At 40.0% G+C, this 19014-nt stretch overlaps 1 protein-coding gene across 3 annotated transcripts in view; it reads right to left on the reverse strand.

Moving 5' to 3' along the window:
• The window catches only part of DMGDH (dimethylglycine dehydrogenase), a 50694-nt gene that overhangs the window by 7111 nt on the left and 24569 nt on the right, over positions 1-19014 (reverse strand). For 2 of the 3 annotated variants that reach the window (XM_087741519.1, XM_087741517.1), the window contains exons 11-14: positions 16714-16844; positions 15058-15275; positions 14005-14162; positions 12883-12942 (exon numbers count right to left, since the gene is read on the reverse strand). In XM_087741519.1, coding sequence (XP_087597645.1) covers positions 12883-12942; positions 14005-14162; positions 15058-15275; positions 16714-16844 — 567 coding nt within the window. The remainder of the gene's footprint in view (positions 1-12882; positions 12943-14004; positions 14163-15057; positions 15276-16713; positions 16845-19014) is intronic. The other variant, XM_087741518.1, reaches the window with a different exon arrangement.

Here is a 19014-nt window from a genome sequence, read left to right on the forward strand (position 1 = left end):
AGGGTATTCAGCCCCCTGAGCTGGGAGACAGAGATGGGAAGCAGAATAAAGCCCCAATAATCAAAGAGGTAAAAGTTAGCGATGTGCTACTCCACCTGGATGCCCACAAGTCTATGGGGCCAGACGGGATCCACCCAAGGATACTGAGGGAGCTGGTGGAGGAGCTCGCCAAGCCACTTTCCATCATCTCTCAGCAGTCGTGGTCAACTGCGGAGGGCCCAGCTGACTGGAAGTCAGCAAATGTGACACTGATCTACAAGAAGGGTCGGAAGGAGGATCCGGGGAACTACAGGCCTGCCAGCCTGACCTTGGTGCTGGGGAAGGTCATGGAGCAGATCATCTTGAGTGCCATTACGCAGCACGTACAGGACAATCAGGGGATCAGGCCTAGCCAGCATGCATTTATTAAAGCCAGGTCCTACTTGACCAACCTGATCTCCTTCTGTGACAAGGTGACCCACCTCATGGATGAGGGAAAGGCTGTGGATGTTGTCTAGCTGGACTTTAGTAAGGCCTTTGACAGTGTCTCCCACAGCATTCTCCTGGAGAAGCTGGCTGCTCACGGCTTGGATGGGGGTCCTCTTCACTAGGTAAAAAACTGTCTGAATGGCCGAGCCGAGAGAGTGGTGGTGAATGGAGTCAAATCCAGTTGGTGGCCGGTCACCAGTGGTGTTCCCCAGGGCTCAGTACTGGGGCCAGTCCTGTTCAACATCTTCATTGATGATCTGGATGAGGGGATTGAGTGCACCCTCAGTAAGTTTGCAGATGACACCAAGTTGGGTGGGAGTGTTGATCTGCTGGAGGGTAGGAAGGCCCTACAGAGGGACCTGGACAGGCTGGGCCGAGGCCAACTGCATGAGATTCAACAAGGCGCAGTGCCAGGTCCTGCACTTGAGTCACAACAACCCCAGGCAACGCTACAGGCTGGGGGAAGAGTGACTGGAGAGCTGCCTGGCAGAAAAGGAGCTGGGGGTGTTGGTTGACAGCCGCCTGAACATGAGCCAGCAGTGTGCCCAGGTGGCCAAGAGGGCCAATGGCATCCTGGCTTGCATCAGGAATAGTGTGGCCAGCAGGACCAGGGAGGTGATAGTGCCCCTGTACTCGGCACAGGTGAGGTCGCACCTCGAGTACTGTGTTCAGTTTTGGGCCCCTCACTACAAGGACACTGAGGTGCTGGAGCACGTCCAAAGAAGGGCAATGAAGCTGGTGAAGGGTCTGGAGCACAAGTCCTATGAGGACCGGCTGAGGTGGGGTTGTTTAGTTTGGAGAAGAGGAGGGTCAGGGGAGACCGTATCACTCTCTACAACTACCTGAAAGGAGGTTGTAGCGAGGTGGGGTGTTGGTCTCTTCTCCCAGTAACAAGCAACAGGACGAGATGAAATGGCCTCAAGTTGTCCCAAGGGAGGTTTAGATTAGATATTAGGAAAAATTTCTTCATGGAGAGAGTGGCTAGGCATTGGAACAGACTGCCCAGGGAAATGGTGCAATCACAGTCCCTGGAAGTATTCAAAAAACATGTGGATGTGGTGCCTAGGGACATGGTTTAGAGGTGGACTTGGCAGTGCTAGGTTAACAGTTGGACTCGATGATCTCAGAGGTCTTTTCCAACCTTAATGATTCTATGATTCTATGATATTAAACAATACTGGTCCCAGTACAGACCCCTGAGGGACACCACTCATCACTGATCTCCACCTGGACATTGAGCTGTTGACCATACCCTCTGGATGCGACCATCCAGCCAATTCCTTATCCACCAAATAGTCCATCCAGCAAACCAGTTTCTGTCCAATTTAGAGAGAAGGATGTTGTGGGGGACCATGTCAAAGGCCTTACAGAATTCCAGATAGATGACATCAGTAGCTCTACCCTTGTCCACTAATGGACAAATAAGACTGTATACCACAGCATGACACACAGACTAAAATGCTTTGCATGACACACAGAAAAACCAAGGAAGTAAATATTCTACAGGTACACTTAGCACTGAATCAGCTCCTTCCTATACATGCTAATGTATCATCTGGTATTTAGTCTCAAGGAATGTAACTGTGTAACTAAACACAAGTATTCAGCTACAATGTCATATATCCTGGGGCCTTCTGTCTTCCAGCTGCTGCTCTGGAAGAGGTTAGGTCTCCCTTCAGTCCTGTGTCATATTTGCCAATCCAGTGTGGATGTTACTGATACACTAAGGCATCTAAAACATCAGTATCAATGTCTGTGAATTCCCATTTTTATGTCTCTTAGTAATATAAGAGTGGCAACAGACAGGACTCTATCAGAACCAGCTTCCGACAGCATTCTTCTGCTGTGCCCTTTTCCTTGGCCGAGTCACCATCAAGTTTTCTAGAGGAAAGAATTGTAATGGGTGACTTTGGGAATGCAGTATCACAGAGCACTGATGTACCTACTGCTGTACTGAGAGCACAGCTCTTTTTTTCTGGAGTATTCAGACACTTCTAAGTGCATAGACGTAGGGAGAGATGAAAGCCTTATAAAACACTTACCATTTTCATGTTTGGGGTTGTGGTTTTTTTTTTAAATTTGAGATTTCTGGTTAATTTATACTTCTATGAATTCCTCATTTAGAAATGGAAAAATAGTTTCAATAAAGGTTAATGCAGCAATCAATCAGAGCCTTGAGTACGACCCGCTAACAGATGTTTACTGCTTTTATGGGTGAGTTCCAGATTAACTGTATAGATGACGGTTAACTCCTGTTAATATACTGATTACTGGAACCTAGAGGTTGACAGCAAAAATATTTTTGACTTCTACTTCTTAATTATCTTTTAGATATGGAAACCATTAGAGCAAGCAGCTAGCAGGCTTTAGAATCTATGTATCTCTGTATCATTCTTTGCCTACTGATTCCAGACACAAAATTAAGTTCTCACCCAATTAATTTTAACTGGGCCAGGCTTTTGGCCACCTGGCATAAATCACTACATAGTTCTTACGCTAACTGGAGATGGATTTGGGATTTCATATAATGCATTTGTTCTGTTATTTTATGTTCCTTGAAGGTTAAGAATATTCTTTTTAGAATCATTGTCTGGAAAAAAAACCAAGAGGTGACCTACAGTTCAAACTCTGCAAAATATATACAAATATATAAAAATATATAGACACACACACTCTCTCTGCAAAAATGTGTGTGTGTATATGTGTATATGGACATACATAAACACACACATGCATATATGAACACTATATGAACATGGATAAAAATGTATGTATGAAAATATATGTGTATATACGATATACAACTGCAAAAATTATGTGTGTGTATATATATATTTAAACATTTAAAGCAACTTCTTAAGAAATTCTAACCATATGAAACTGACTAGGTCAGTCTTCTTATTTTACAGTTTGTGGGTATCCATGACAATTGTACAATTGTACACTAAGCAGATTTCCACCACTATTCATTTTTGATTTATGAGTGTGTGTGCATGAGGTTGTTCACTCCAATCAAAACAGCATTTTGGAAACTGATTCATTCATACTCTGGCTATTCTTGGTAACAACTGCTTCCTGTTTCTAGGAGAATAATAGTCAGTTTGGGTATTCCTTCTATTGGTTTTAGCTTGTCACACTAAATATAATGCAAGAAAAAATCCCATTCAAAACAGTATAATTCAGTAAAAGAATATTAAAAAAACCCCAAACAAACAGAAGAAAAAGAACAGAAACTAAGGAAAAGCCCTAAACAATTTCAGCCTCAAACAAATAGAAAATTTAAAGCTGCTCTTACCGTCTCTTAGTTTTTAAAAAAAAAAAAATCACTTGACATGTAGTAACAATGTTAAATTTTTACTGCTTAGAGTAAGGAGAGTCCTAATAAGCTGAGCCTAAAATACAGAAGACTTTCCATTATCTTGGCATTAGCATTAAGCTTTGGCAGATGTAATGTTTATCACATAAAATAAAAACACATCTTAGATACAAGATGAAGACAGTATCTACTGCTTAGCTTCATATTGTTTGAGTGCAGTTCACCAGATAAAACAAAAAAAAATGGGTTGTGCTTTTTACTTATGTTACCTAACATACAGATTACAATGGAAAATCGTATCACAAAGATAAATCAGTCAAGATTTTCAAATACGATATAGCTAAAGGGAGCCCATTGATTATATCATCTATTAACATATTGGACATGCATATTTGCCTTGCCCTGGTCCTCATCAGGCTTTTATCTTGTGTAAGTTACTATGTGTTTGCTAGCACAAGATAAAAATACTTTTTTTTAAAAGAGTTCAGGAGACATTAACCAATGAGGTGATTTTTTAGGCATAGTGATGTACCCTGCAAAGCTTAACTTACTGTGTTTCAAGTGTGCTTGGCTTTCAATAGCATACAGATACTAATTCTAATCCTCTGTAAAAATCTTTCGTGGCTTCAGGGAAGCAAAGGAATAGAAATAATCTATAAAACTTTCAAAAAAATTTTTTTTTGATTGTGCAGTTTAGCAGAATAAAGTCTAGGTATCTAGGAAGAAAAATGTCATATCCATTCAACAATAACTGGCAGCAAAGATATGCAAAGCTCTTAATAATGAAATGCTGTCATTTATTTGGTATGCTACTTATGACTGCGGGCATACAGCCAAATTATGTACACAAAGCCACCCAACTGAGGAAGGCAGTACCAACAGCTGCTGCAATCTGCTATAACCATCGCGTTACAACACACTGGAGACAGCGTCAATGCAATATTTTGAAATTAATTATTCTTAGTTGGATGTTCTTGAATAATTTCATGGTAACACTCCAAATGATACCCCACCACCACCACCACCAGGCTGATAACTGAAGATAATTTTCCTCTGCAGGTAGCAAATATTTGACAAGTTTCTTTCTCTGCAGCAAACCAAAGCTACAGTTTACACCATACAAAACAGTTTTCTAAGGGAGATGTGGCCAGTCAGTATGTATGGCACCTGCATCACTGCACCTTTCATTCAATCTGCCTAAGTCTTTCTTGTATGCAAACAGCCAGCTCTAAAAAATTTATATGATACAAACAACTGATGAATTATTGAATTAGTTTGGCTCAAAATTCCTAGCTCAGTGGCTGCTTATTCCTTTACGTGGCCCAACAAACACTGGGAGTGACCTAGGTGTGCATTTTATACAGATAACAAAATCATAACAGATTCTTTCTAATGTGTTTCATACTCTGTATAATTTATGGAATAAATCCTCTGGTTTAGGACCCTCTGGACATCAAATGAAGTAACCATAGAATATGGTTCAACTCCTAAATTTTAGTTTGGATAGTGACAGGATTTAGGTGGAAAAGTACACTAAATAAACATGTTATAGGCATAATAAATGGGGAGTAAAAGAGAGAGGGGGAAAAAAATGTACCCTTCCCCCTCTCAAATACCTGGTACCTTTCTGTCACTCCATCCTTTTTCAGATCCCTCTGCTTACCCCAGGCTCCTTATCCCTTCTCCAGTAAAGTCTGTGCTTGCTCTTCTCCCTCCTCCACCCTTTCTTGCATGGAGTAGAGATGGCACAAAACACAACCTTATACCAGTTTGTGGAGTGGGTCAGCGATCACTACTGAAGTCATTCCTCTCAGAACAGGAGGGATGCAAGTTGGAGAAAGTGAAAGAAGGGCGGACAATGGCAATAAGGGGGAGTTACAGAAACTCTTGTGGGTTACCCTGTCCAGCATCAAGTTGGAGCTGCGCTCCCAGCAGACCTGGATAGCAAGTGCCAGGCATTCCACCTACTATGCCTGCCCTATATGCGCTATACTGGATTTTAGAAGTGAGAAGATAAAAATGAATCATTTGCTATGGTACTGCAAAGCTCCCATTTTAAAGTCAGTGATTGCTTAAGAAAAAACAAACAAATGAACAACAAAAAACAAAACACCAAACAATTAAGAAGTGGAAAACATAAGCAAATGGTTACAAGTGGTTGCTTTCCTGGTTACCCCTACTCACCATGACTCCTGTGGGTGAAAGGTTTTGATTTCATACTGCTGCTTATCAGCACCACAGACCATGTCATCAAAGTGTAGAGTCACCAGATCAGAACAGTAGCATTTTACACAGATGATGATACAAATGACTACGTATGCTGCAATGCTGCAGAGACCCTGAGTCAGCATGTACGTTTTCCTTTCTGCCACTTTCCCCACACCCTTCACCTAGTGCTCAGTGGTGTTTGTGGCCAGAGCCCTGGAGGCCCATGGCAGGACCGATAATTCTGCTAGTGCTCCCTTCTGGAGGGCATACTCTCTGCAATTAGAATCATAGAATCACTTAGGTTGGAAAAGACCTTTAAGATCATCAAGTCCAGCCCTTAACCTAGCACTGCCAAGTCCACCACTAAACCATGTCCCTAAGCACCACATCTACACCTCCAGGGATGGGGACTCAACCACTTCCCTGGGCAGCCTGGTCCAGTCCCTGACAACCCTTTTGGTGAAGAAATTTTTCCTAATATCCAATCTAAACCTCCCCTGGCACAGCTTGAGGCCATTTCATCTCGTCCTATTGCTTGTTACTTAGCAGAAGAGACCGACCCCCACCTTGCTACAACCTCCTTTCAGCTAGTTGTAGAGAGCAATAAGGTCTCCCCTCAGCCTCCTCTTCTCCAAACTAAACAACCCCAGATCCCTCAGCCGCTCCTCATAGGACTTGTGCTCCAGACCCTTCACCAGCTTCATTGCCCTTCTTTGGACGTGCTCCAGCACCTTGATGTCCTTCTTGGAGTGAGGGGCCCAAAACTGAACACAGTATTTGAGGTGCAGCCTCACCAGTGCTGAGTACAAGGGGACGACCGCTTCCCCAGTCCTGCTGGCCCCTCTATTTCTGATGCAAGCCAGGATGCTATTGGCCTTCTTGGCCACCTGGGCACACTGCTGGCTCATGTTCAGGCAGCTGTCAACCAACACCCCCAGCTCCTTTTCCACCAGGCAGCTCTCCAGCCACTCCTCCCCCAGCCTGTAGCGTTGCCTGGGGTTGTTGTGACCCAAGTGCAGGACTCAGCACTGAGCCTTGTTGAATCTCATACAGTTGGCCTCGGCCCAGTGATCCAGCCTGTCCAGGTCCCTCTGTAGGGCCTTCCTACCCTACAGCAGATCGACACTCCCACCCAACTTGGTGTCATCTGCAGACTTATTGAGGGTGCACTCGATCCCCTCATCCACATCATTGATAAAGGTATTAAACATGCCACTTCAACCTTTTTCAGTGTTCTTTCTCCAAATTGCATCTGTGAAATGATGAAAAAAAGCCTTTTCCCTAAAAAGATTTATCATTTTGTGCTTCAATAAATCAGGACATATCACTTTAGACCATGGTAACACAATGAGTTGGACTGACACAACTGAGGGGCAGTTCTGGCAGAGTGAACAGGAGGGAAAGAAATGACTGGAAGGAGGAGGGCATGAACCTGTAAGATTAAACTGCTACCAAAGGCATAAAAGGATGGAGGCACAGTCTTACAACGGCTCATCTTAGTTTCCCATGAGATAACTTACATGTAGATATGCTGGATGTTAGGTCAATACACAAGGACTGTATCTTTGATTTACAGTCATACACCCATCTGCATGAAATTGTGGGCATGACACAAATTCTGTTCATAATGAATAATGAATCAATTAAATACTCATGTGTCTAATAGGTCCAATAGTAAAAGACGCCTCAGGAATCCAATGCCAAAGTCAGATGATGAGGCAGGGCTTGCAGTCTAAAAGGCATTTTTTGACATCAAAACGCAGGCAGCCACTCAGCAGGGTTGATGGAGATAAGACATAAATAGTAAGAAGCAGGCAGGGGAAGGAGCAGAAAATGGAGAAGGTAAAAAAAAAGTGCTGGTAGAGTAGGCCTAAGAAAAAGTGAAGGAAGAGAGATTCTGGGTATTGTATAATCTGGAAAAAAACCACTAAATCTTAGCTAAGCACTCAGATCCCAGCCTGGAAGAGCTCAACAGAGCAGAGTCCCAAAGGGTTTCGATCATCTACTGCATTCTCTTCCCAAATCGCAGTGAGCTGTTGCTGCAGAGGGAGTGCCCAGGAGATGGCAGTCTAGGATATAGCAAAACAAGTCACAAACCTATGAACAGTTAACTATGGAATTCTGTAGCCGTATGCTCTTGATGACTGTTGGCACTATCGGGTTTGCATGGAAAAGAAAAGAAAAACCTTCTGAAAGAATTCATTTCTGGGAGGTACCCAAACTGACATGGAGGTGTTTCACTCTAACATCAAGTTTTATCAGTACTTATGGTCCATTATGCTCAGGAGAAAAATAGGCCATTTTAAAAACATTGAATTAGCTAAAAATAATCAACCACTTCAGAACACCGAAAAGGCACATGCTAGCAGGTTTTGAAGATGCAAGCAGCTTCTGAAATAAGGAAGTATTTTTTTTCTGTATGTAAATAGTGAACATAATAATCAGTGATAAGTTTAAAGTGTAGCAAGAAACATTTTCTAACATAAGGATAGAGAATCATGAGAACAGACTGCCCAGGGAAACCGTGGGATCTTCAGGACTGAGAGGTCTTTGTAATTTCACATGAAATTTTTATACATAGGGCAAGGTAAACACATATGTAGTTGGTTCTGCCATAGAACAAAGGTCTGGAGTAAATTAATATCTGGTGATTGCTTATCTTTTTCTATTATAATATTTGAAAAAGAGATGAAATTTATATCAGGGTTTTGAAAAACAGAAAGCATTCAGAGGTGATATATTATATCTTTGACCACTTGAACCCGAGAAAGTTCAAGTGTGCAGCAGAACTGAAAGAATATTCTGGGATGTGGAGAAAAAAGAATAGCAACTTTTTCTTCTTTAAAGATATTCTGTGAATTTCCTGCCACAAAGACCATTAGGACTCTCTTAAATAGTAGCAGAGTGCTTATTCATGAGATGAAAGTATTAGTGAATGAGGCTATCTAAGAACTTATCTAACTTACTAAATGTAAGGCCAATTGAACAAACAAAAGAAAGACAACAGGTAGTAAAAAAAACCCCACGCCTAAATCAGACAAATTTTGTTGTGAAGTTATGAAGACAATGTATACTTTCAATTAAAATTAATTCTGTTACTGTCCCTCCACTTTGGTTTAATCACAGCCCATCCCGCTTGTCTGTGCAAGGAAGCAACTAACACCAGCATAAGAGAAAAAAGCAGTATCAAGCAGAGTCTAGAGGAACCACCTAGAATAATACCATCTCTTCAGCCTTACTGATAAAATGAAAGTTGCCACAGAAATCCTGAGGAAACAGGTTTACTTACTGTCATGCTATAATTTAATAGACTGGGGGGGAAAATAAATTGCCAACTTAAGCTTTTAAGAGTTTCTCCTGTTACTCATCACAAAAACATTACTAGTCCATGGCTGCTCATGGCTTGGACAGACATACTGTTTGCTGGGTAAAAAACTGGCTGGATGGCTGGGCCCAAAGAGTTGTAGTGAATGGAATTAAATCCAGTTGGCAGCTGGTCACAAGTGGTGTTCCCCAGGGCTCAGTACTGGGGCCAGTTCTGTTTAATCTCTTTATCAACGATCTGGACGAGGAGATTGAGTGCACCCTCAGTAAGTTTGCAGATGACACCAAGTTGGGCGGGAGTGTTGATCTGCTGGAGGGTAGGAAGGCCCTACAGAGGGACCTGGACAGGCTGGATCGATGGGCTGAGGCCAACTGTGTGAGATTCAACAAGGCTCAGTGCCGGGTCCTGCACTTGGGTCACAACAACCCCAGGCAACGCTACAGGCTGGGGGAGGAGTGGCTGGAGAGCTGCCTGGTGGAAAAGGAGCTGGGGGTGTTGGTTGACAGCTGCCTGAACATGAGCCAGCAGTGTGCCCAGGTGGCCAAGAAGGCCAATGGCATCCTGGCTTGCATCAGGAATAGAGTGGCCAGCAGGACCAGGGAGGTGATAGTGCCCCTGTACTCGGCACAGGTGAGCCTGCACCTCGAGTACTGTGTTCAGTTTTGGGCCCCTCACTCCAAGAAGGACATTGAGGTGCTGGAGCGTGTCCAAAGAGGAGCAACAAAGCTGGTGAAGGGTCTGGAGCACAAGTCCTATGAGGAGCGGCTGAGGGATCTGGGGTTGTTTAGTTTGGAGAAGAGGAGGCTGAGGGGAGACCTTATTGCTCTCTACAACTAGCTGAAAGGAGGTTGTAGCGAGGTGGGGGTCGGTCTCTTCTCCAACTAACAAGTGATAGGATGAGAGGAAATGGCCTCAAGCTGCGCCAGGGGAGGTTTAGGTTGGATATTAGGAAAAATTTCTTCACCGAAAGGCTAGTCAGGCATTGGAACAGGCTGCCCAGGGAAGTGGTTGAGTCCCCATCCCTGGAGGTATTTAAAAGATGGGTAGATGTGGTGCTTAGGGACATGGTTTAGTGGTGGACTTGGCAGTGCTAGGTTAACGGTTGGACTGGATGATCTTAAAGTTCTTTAAAAAAAAAAACTAAACAATTCTATGGTTCTGTGATTCAAAATGTACCTGAAGATGATTCATACACTGAACTTTGTAAACACAGAGAAATATCAGGATTTTATTTGGAATTTACATCTCTTGATATTTATTCCTCAGATATTTGAATGCCCTCTCACGGAAATTAAAATACTTTTTGACTGTATTACCTTCACTGGCATTTAGTTGTTCATTCAGTTTAATCTGTTTAGAAACTGTTTATATTTTCCATTACATACTACTTGAAATTCACTTATGCTGAAGTCTTTTCGCCCATTTTGTGAGCTACTTCAGCTGCTCATTGCATGGTAAGAAGCACTGTAGTAATCAACTGAACAGTGCATTTTGGTTTTAATTTACACAGAAATCAGCACTTTCCCCAGTTGGGGGCGCATGCTTAAAGGAACAATCTCTGTCAGTAACCCTACATACCAAGATGTCAAACAGACTTAAGTATCTGTTGCTTCTGGTTTAGTGCCTTTGCATGTTCTGCGTGGGCATCTTGGCAAGCAACAGCTTTCCCTGCTTATGGCTGCTTTCCTGCTTATACTAAAAAAAAAAAAAAAAAAAAAAAAAAAAGAAAACAAACAGATGTCTCAAATGAAGTGGAAAGAAAAACCAGTAACAGTACCATTTTTCATTGCATTCTCCCATAATCCTGCTAATGCTTTCCTCAAGACGGGAAAGTCCTTAATGAGTAAATACAACATAATCCTGTTCCATAAGATTCTGTATTTCCCTTGCATGTATCATTTTGTGTGATTAGGGCAAAATTACAGTCCCAATGGAGACAGCTGTAACTCCACTACATGTAGGAACTGCTGTTTACATCCCTGGGGAACACCCTGCCTTCCAGTGGGTGAGCTCCATAGTTGGGCAAGAACACGCTTAGAACTTGCATTTCATGCTAGAGCATACACTGGTGTTAGATTAGGACAAAAATGAATATTTTATCAATCCTGCACAGGTTGAAGAACTTTTAACATCTATAGACAGGTTCAACAGTTGGAGAGGAAAAGCATCTTCCTGGGTTCATCTCTGTTACTGTTGGTGAAATTGTCTCATAAAGATGAAAGCACCTTTTTAGGTTTAACATGCCTCCATAATTCTTGCCTACCCAAAGTTTAAGATTTGGTGTTTATTTGGAGCTGTAACTTAAAGTTTGGGATTCCTTTTATCAGTTCCACAGTGCCTTCACATAACATAGCAAAAATATCAAGGGTCATTTATTATCTAATTTATTATCTAATTTATTACCCTTTCAGGTATAAAAGGAATATGAATAAGAAGAGAATTTGTCCCTGTATCGCATCATTGTAAAGATTAAATGTCTCACAAACGTTACTTTTTCTGCTTGATCTCCCTTATGTAAAAACGTTGGGCACTTTCTCTATTTTGCAGATGAAAAACCAGGCAGAAGATGAAGTCAGAAATATCCTTTCATTTAGGGCACCTAACTTGAAATGTATAGGACCTGATTTTTTACATTAGAAACCTCACGGCCACCGTGCAGGCAACTGCTGTTTGAGTTGATGAGTTAACTGGTAGCAACAGATGACATGAGAGCTGCACAGGAAACCATTTCACTGGGTTTCATGGAAAGGTCCTCTATTTGACAGAGTTAGGACACTTGGTTTGGGTTTCATTTGGACCAGAAAAGAGAATTACAAGCAATTTCTGTATCTATTAGACTATAACAGAGTTTGATTTGCTAAAATATGAATATAAGAAAATGGGGATGCTGATAAGAGGAGATAGAATAATATCTTTTAATTTTTACTGCATATGTAAATTCAACTACTTCCATTCTCTAAACTTGAAATCAGGCAGGAACAAGTTATGAGCAGAGGACCTCTTCAGAAATTCTATGAACAACTAATTGTTACTATTTTTTTAACCAAGATACTAATTTAACTCATATTTGACTCATATCCAAGTTGTCAGTCAGCAGTTCTTCTGAAAAATCTACGTTTTTTTTTCAGTAATTGCTGTACCAGAGTGGTAGCCCGAGAAAATGATCCTACAGACAACTCTTTAACAGGAATAAGCAGGTAAAATGTTTTTACAATATGAACAGGCTTGTTCAGCCTGTATATAGATACTATATGTTTACAAAAGCACATGACTCAAATTTCTCTACGAAAATATATCACAAAGAGTTATTTTTCATGTAGACAATATTGAGTATTGGCAACTTCCTGACCTAATGTATAATTTTGTTAGCAAGAAACACGGAAAAAATATGAAACTTTTTAAAACAAATTGGTACGTAATAATTATGCTTATATACAGTGAAAAGAAGTTGCTTAGTTCATTTTCTAAACCTATTTTATTTTACAAATAATTACATTTTTCTTTTCAAACACTTAAAGGAGTAACTTCAGGCATAATAGAACACTTTGAAAATAATAAGACATACCTTGTTTAGCTTTACAAAGTAGTCCAGTCCAGCTTCCAAGGGATTAGTGTCGCAGTTCATCTGTTAAAAAAAAAAATTGCCATCCGTACATGATGGACTACCATAGCTTTTGGGTTGGGGGGTGGGGGATTTTCTTTAGTTATTCCATGTAGCCTTCTATTTACTCCTGGGTCAATTTCTTCCACGTTGCACATGTGCAACTTCCATCTGAATACACTGCATGATTCCTACATGAGATTTCAACAGAATATCTACTATTACGCCTAATATAAAGTATAGATATGTAAAACATTCATCTAAGTTTCAATATGCAAAGTAAACACACATTTCAGTAAGAAACAAGGCTTTTCATCAAAACAGAATGGAACCTGCAGAAGACTGAATAACTGAGCTATGCACATTAATTGCAACACAGCAGAATGCCTTAGCTGGAGAGGAAAATAAAACACAAAGCCAATTTTATTTACCACCTTCCTGTTAGGTGTAGGGGGAATGATTTGTTAGGCAGAATTTGAAGCAAGAATAAAAATAATTATTACTGGGCAAATGAAAAGGATCCCTAAATGCCCACCATTTCACCTTCCTGAATTCTTTCCTTTCCAAAGGAATTAGGAAAAATTTCAGGAAAGCAGAAAAATTTGATTTTCCCCAAATTCTCTGGGCCTCCTGAGTAGTTCTATATTGTGAGTGAGCAGAAACAAGCTAATGGGAAATGAAAAAGTTCCAAATACATTATGAAGCAAGAATAATTGGCCTCTCATGACATAGTTACTACAGAAAAAAAACATTCTCAGAATCTATCAGCCAAACCTTTGATTTCAAAACACTAGAGCTCAGCAAAACCCTCATAATTTTGTTATACACAGGAAGGAAAAACATCAGTGAATCAAAATAAGTGTTTCTTTGCCAGCAGTGCAATGGACTATACTAGTTATTTTTATTTAGAGAAGACACTGTTCAGAATTATAACAGCTTTTCCGGCTCAAGGTAAATTTTCTTTTCATGCTAAATTGAGAAACTGGAACAAATACTATCTGAGCTAGCTCTGACTAAAAGCTGTATGGTCATAATGAAATACAGAAAATAAACAGAAAGAATAATAAAGAAATTATATTTCCTGACCTCTGCCCCCCAGGCTCGGAAACCCTTTTCCAGCCTTAAAGCATTCAGAGCATACGTTCCAAAGTTGTCAATTCCCTCTTTTTGGCCAGCTTCCATGATTGCACTGTAAAGAGCTACAGAATCTTCTTTTCTATGATAGAGCTCCCAGCCCAATTCACCTGTTATACAAACAAGATCAACGGTTTCATCAGCTCAACAATGAAACAATCCTAATAAATACAGCCCTATTCTTGGTAAAAAGTGGGGATCAATGCTGCAAGTGTTAATTCACATTCTAGGGTCAATTCTGCTCTCATATATCAAGTCTAATTCCCTGAAAGAACCACCAGATGATTTACGCCCTAGCTCTTAAGCAGTGGTACTATTATTCTAATTTAAACAGTTAACTGAAATCTGGGAGGAGGGGGGATCAGAATAATGGATAAGAAAAGGTCATGTAGTGAAGTCACAATGAGAGGAGAAGCTTAAGGGCATTATAAACAGATGATGACTTGGCAAGTGAACAACAAATGTAACTGAGTGTAAGTAAGCATAAAATGAGTATCATATTTAGTACAACAGAAAGGGAAGGACTTCAGCTGCTTCACAATGGTCTGAATTCAGTCCATTGCAGTAAAGATAGATAGACAAAAAAATGAAAAAAAAAAAAAAAAAAAGTAACTGAGAAATAAAAAAGCATTACAGTGCTACTTTTTCAAGGCGCTTGACAAACACTAATATACGGTAATCCAAAAACAATTCTTGATGTTGGTTTTGCAGCAAATACCACAGAGGTTATCAGAACTGGCCTTCTGTTCTGTAAAATAAATATTTACACTATAGGGTATTCTAGAGAAAAAGGTCTTGGAAAAATCAGCACAGACCCTAACTCGATCACATTTGAAAATCAAGGCATTGCATTTCCTCACACATTTATACATAAAATGTGATGAACCTATTGCTTATGATGATTTTATGCTTATGATGAGATTTAATTTTCAACATAATTTTAGTTACACTTATTATTTTATTTATTGCCTCTTTCCTTAAGAGTCTGTTTTCTCTATTGCTTACCTGTGTATGATATCCTAATGGCAGTTACAGCAATATCAGAAAGTTTCAAATGTCTAGACTGGAGGAACTTAAATGAACCATCACTCAGATCCTCACTTGTCAACTTCTGGAGGATCTGTCGGGCATATGGACCTGCTACACCGAGTACTCCCATCTCATCTGTCATGTTTTCTATTTCAACTTTATATCCACCTCTCGTTACTTCCTCTTCTATCCATCTGCATGTAAAACACAATAGTGATGCTAATTTTTTTATGAAAAATAAGTGATTTAGATAAAGATTAAAAAGGAATAATTTTTTCCTTAGTGTTCACCTTCCCAGCAGCTCCCAGTCCCACACCTTCTCAAAACCAATGGAAGTATGTGATACACTAGATAGTCAAATCCATCATTGATGTTAAACAGTGTTTTCTGGTGACATACTGGTATAGGAACACAGGCATCTGGGATACAGCCAGGAAAAAAAAATTAAAATGGTGGAACGGTATTTTCAAGATAAGAGAAAGAAGTGGTCTCATAGAACTGAACACAGATTTGCCTTTGGATCCAGAATGTGTTGATAAAAAGTCAACATACAAAAAGAGTAAGCACTAAACACCATGAACACAAGAAATCTCAAAATAAATTCCTCTGCCAACAGAAATGTACAACCAGGCTGGTTCCTTCCTCAATACAGTAGTTAAAGTATTGGCAGGAAGTTCAGTTTTGAGTTTTGATTTAATCAAAAACATTGGCTGAGTATTGTCTTTCAGTAAGCTCACAAAATAAATGAAAGGAGTATATTTAAAAATCTTATAAAGTACTACTTCATTAGGCAGTGCTAAGAGATTGCAGGCACAAGGGACTACCAAGCAAGACTGGTGAAATTCTGTAGAAGTAAATGCATTAGGTCTGGTTCTGCCATTTGGTTCCTGAATGTGCCAGTGGTCCTACTGACTCCCATGGGACTGTTATGAAACAGTACATTATTCATCATGTGTTGGGGTAGGAAATTTCAGTCATTTATGTGTTGATTCATTTTGAAAAACTTATTTGTCAGCAATCTCCAGTAAGAAAAATTCTTTTTTATGTACAGGCACTTACAGCACTAGAAATGTCACTTACAATGCTCATCTATGAAAAGCATTTTAATGAAGTCATCCTGCAACTGCTTCTACCTCCTTTCTTTTTGTTGTTTTGCTTTGTGACCCCAGAGCCCAAAGCAGAAGACATTATCACAGTATCAGCAAGACTGTACTACCCATCTGTATTTGCCAGGTCAGTGCCTGTGGGGTCATCCATGTTTAAAGCTAATTTTCTTTTTTGCGTAAGAGAAAATGCTAGAAAGGAACAACCGCGCTGTGTTCCATCATACAATGCCAAACACAAACAGGTTCAACTACAAAACAAGAACTACCTCCATTAAAGTGTGTTACATAACTCAGTAAATTCTCCATCTTTTTACACCAGCAGTAATCCAATACACAACTGCTTATACTTCAGGATTCAACTCAACCAAGTTTCTAAGAAACCAAAATCAATAAATAAGTAGAATTCCCTTGAACCTAACAAAAGGTTTGTTGAGTAATAATTACGAATTTGGCACTTAGTAAAAAGGTTTCTGTGTTTATGTGACTATATAGCACTGTGTAGTTCCTGTATCAAAAATAAACTAACCTCAGATCATGGAGTTCTGACCCCGAGCCAGTTACAAGCATAAATTCTCCAGGATACAGTTGAGAGACTGTTAGCTCAGCATAAACTTTTCCTCTCGGTGTTAACATATGACTTATATTTGTGGAACCCACCTACAGAGTAAAATTTGCAATTATTAAGAATGCAAAATAAAGCCTTTGAATTCTTAAACATTATAAAATATATGGAAATATGTCTTTACTTGAAAGAACAATGTTTTTATGTTTGTTCTTCTATGCCATAATAGGAGCAGACAGAGACACAATTGGCCAAGCTTAAGCTTTACAGTGGAAATTTCACATTTTTCTTCATTGAAAAAAATTGAAATTTTTGAAATAAGATAAATCAAGACCTTTATAAATATTTGTTAATTGTGTATTACACAAGGTGTTCTTGAACTACATTTAAGAATGCATTTTCAATGCAAATTCAATCAATTTTATTTTTTTCTCTGATAATCAGAATAAAACATTCTACATGTTATTGACATAAATATTCTTTTTCAATCATGTGGATAAGACTTTCAGAACCCAAAAGGATAACATTACTTTGCCCCTTACTTTAAAGAAAGAAATACTGAGCTGGCTTATGCTTTTGTGGCCCTGATTTATGTATGCTTTTATATTTTATGTAGTTGCTGAGTCTGAATCTACATCTCTGTACATTTGAATCGGGTTCTGTGTAGAAATGTCATCTCTAGAGGCAAAATTTCAAATAACAGTTACTTAGCTGTGACCATAAAATGTATACATGTTCATACAGATATCATCCATACAGACAGAAGTATGACTGTGCCATAGCTGTTGTGCTGGTCTGGTTCCAGAGGCAGAATTTAATTTCTCTTATTTCATTCTGCTTTCATAAGAACCTTGTCAATCACCCAGTCAGTGCCCAGATTCCAGACAATGAATGGAAGAAGGAAAAATATTGCAGATATTAACATTCTTTTGCAAAGATATATTACATTAATATAGTTACTGGCATATTACAGGCACATAATTGAATTTTTGGGATCTGATGTTAGTAACACTCAACTTGGTTGTGATACAAGTATATCTCCAGCAACTTCACTGAATTATTTTATGATGGCGACAAGCATGAATAGTACCAAAAATCAGATAGCTTAAATAATCAGCTGTTGTGAATGCTGGATTTTTAAGTGGACTTATAAACTGTTTGTTCTATTTTACCGTCTATCTTTCTTTTTCCCCTTAGCAACACTGATTAAACTCCATAGAAAGCACTTGCTGTGTTCTCATAATTTCCTATTTAATCTTGCTTTCCCCCCACCACATAAATATATTCAGCGTTATCCATGCCCACTGATGACAAGTCACCCCACCTCAACCCCAAGCCAGAAAGAAGACAAACTTTTAATCTCTATTGCTATCACAAAATTAATACAGTAAAAAATATGACTACATGGCAATTCAGGTTCTTCTTTCTCCTAAACCTATAGGACACCACTCTTGTGTACAGCCTTCCCATTCAGTTGTCTCTGACCTCTGAGAAGTTCTCTACCTTCGTAACTATAGTCTCAGTGTACCTACTGTTTCCCTATGCCTCCTCTGTCTGGTGTCTGAAGCAGCTAAAACCATTACCCACAGCAAAAACATAGTGAAATTCTGGGCTGAAATGAGCAAACCCCGTGGCTGTAGCACTTTGGAAAGGAACACTCTGCTTGCTGGAGGTGTATCTCTGAAGTTAAAAACACTAGACGAGAGTGGCTGACAAAGCAGGAAGATAAAAGGACTCATGGAGCACTACCATAAACTGAGGACCAAGAACAAAAAGCCTGGGGCAGTTTGTCACTGTGACATTTTTGATAACAGGATCATATTCTGAGTATCTGTGAGCAGACACACTTGTGGAGAAAGGACAGGTGTGAGCTGAAAGCTGAATATCCTGAATATTTGCAACCCTGCCTGCTTCAGGCAGCCAGCTGTAAAACAGAGTCAGTATGAGGGGGGTGGAAAATAAGTATGGGTCACATTTAAAAAAAAAACAAACAACAAAACTGTTCCCTTGGGCATCCAGAAAGAATAGAACATCCAGCTATGGTCAGGCAAGAGCACCTTCTGCTGCTCTCCTCTGCTGCCTGAAGCTGCCACAGTACAGTGCAGTTTTAGGCAGGCAGCTGCCAAGCTATTCTAGTACTACTGTAAAAGAATTCCAGGTGAGATTCACTTGGACTTCTTTGGACAACGATTTGAAACCCAGAAGGTTCTCTGTTTCAGGGAGACACTTTTTTACTGTAAAGGTGACTGAACACAGGAACAGGTT

Source organism: Nipponia nippon, unplaced genomic scaffold, assembly GCF_047370975.1.
Source record: "Nipponia nippon isolate SJK-2023a ecotype South Korea unplaced genomic scaffold, ASM4737097v1 scaffold_8, whole genome shotgun sequence".
Classification (NCBI taxonomy): Eukaryota; Metazoa; Chordata; class Aves; order Pelecaniformes; family Threskiornithidae; genus Nipponia; species Nipponia nippon.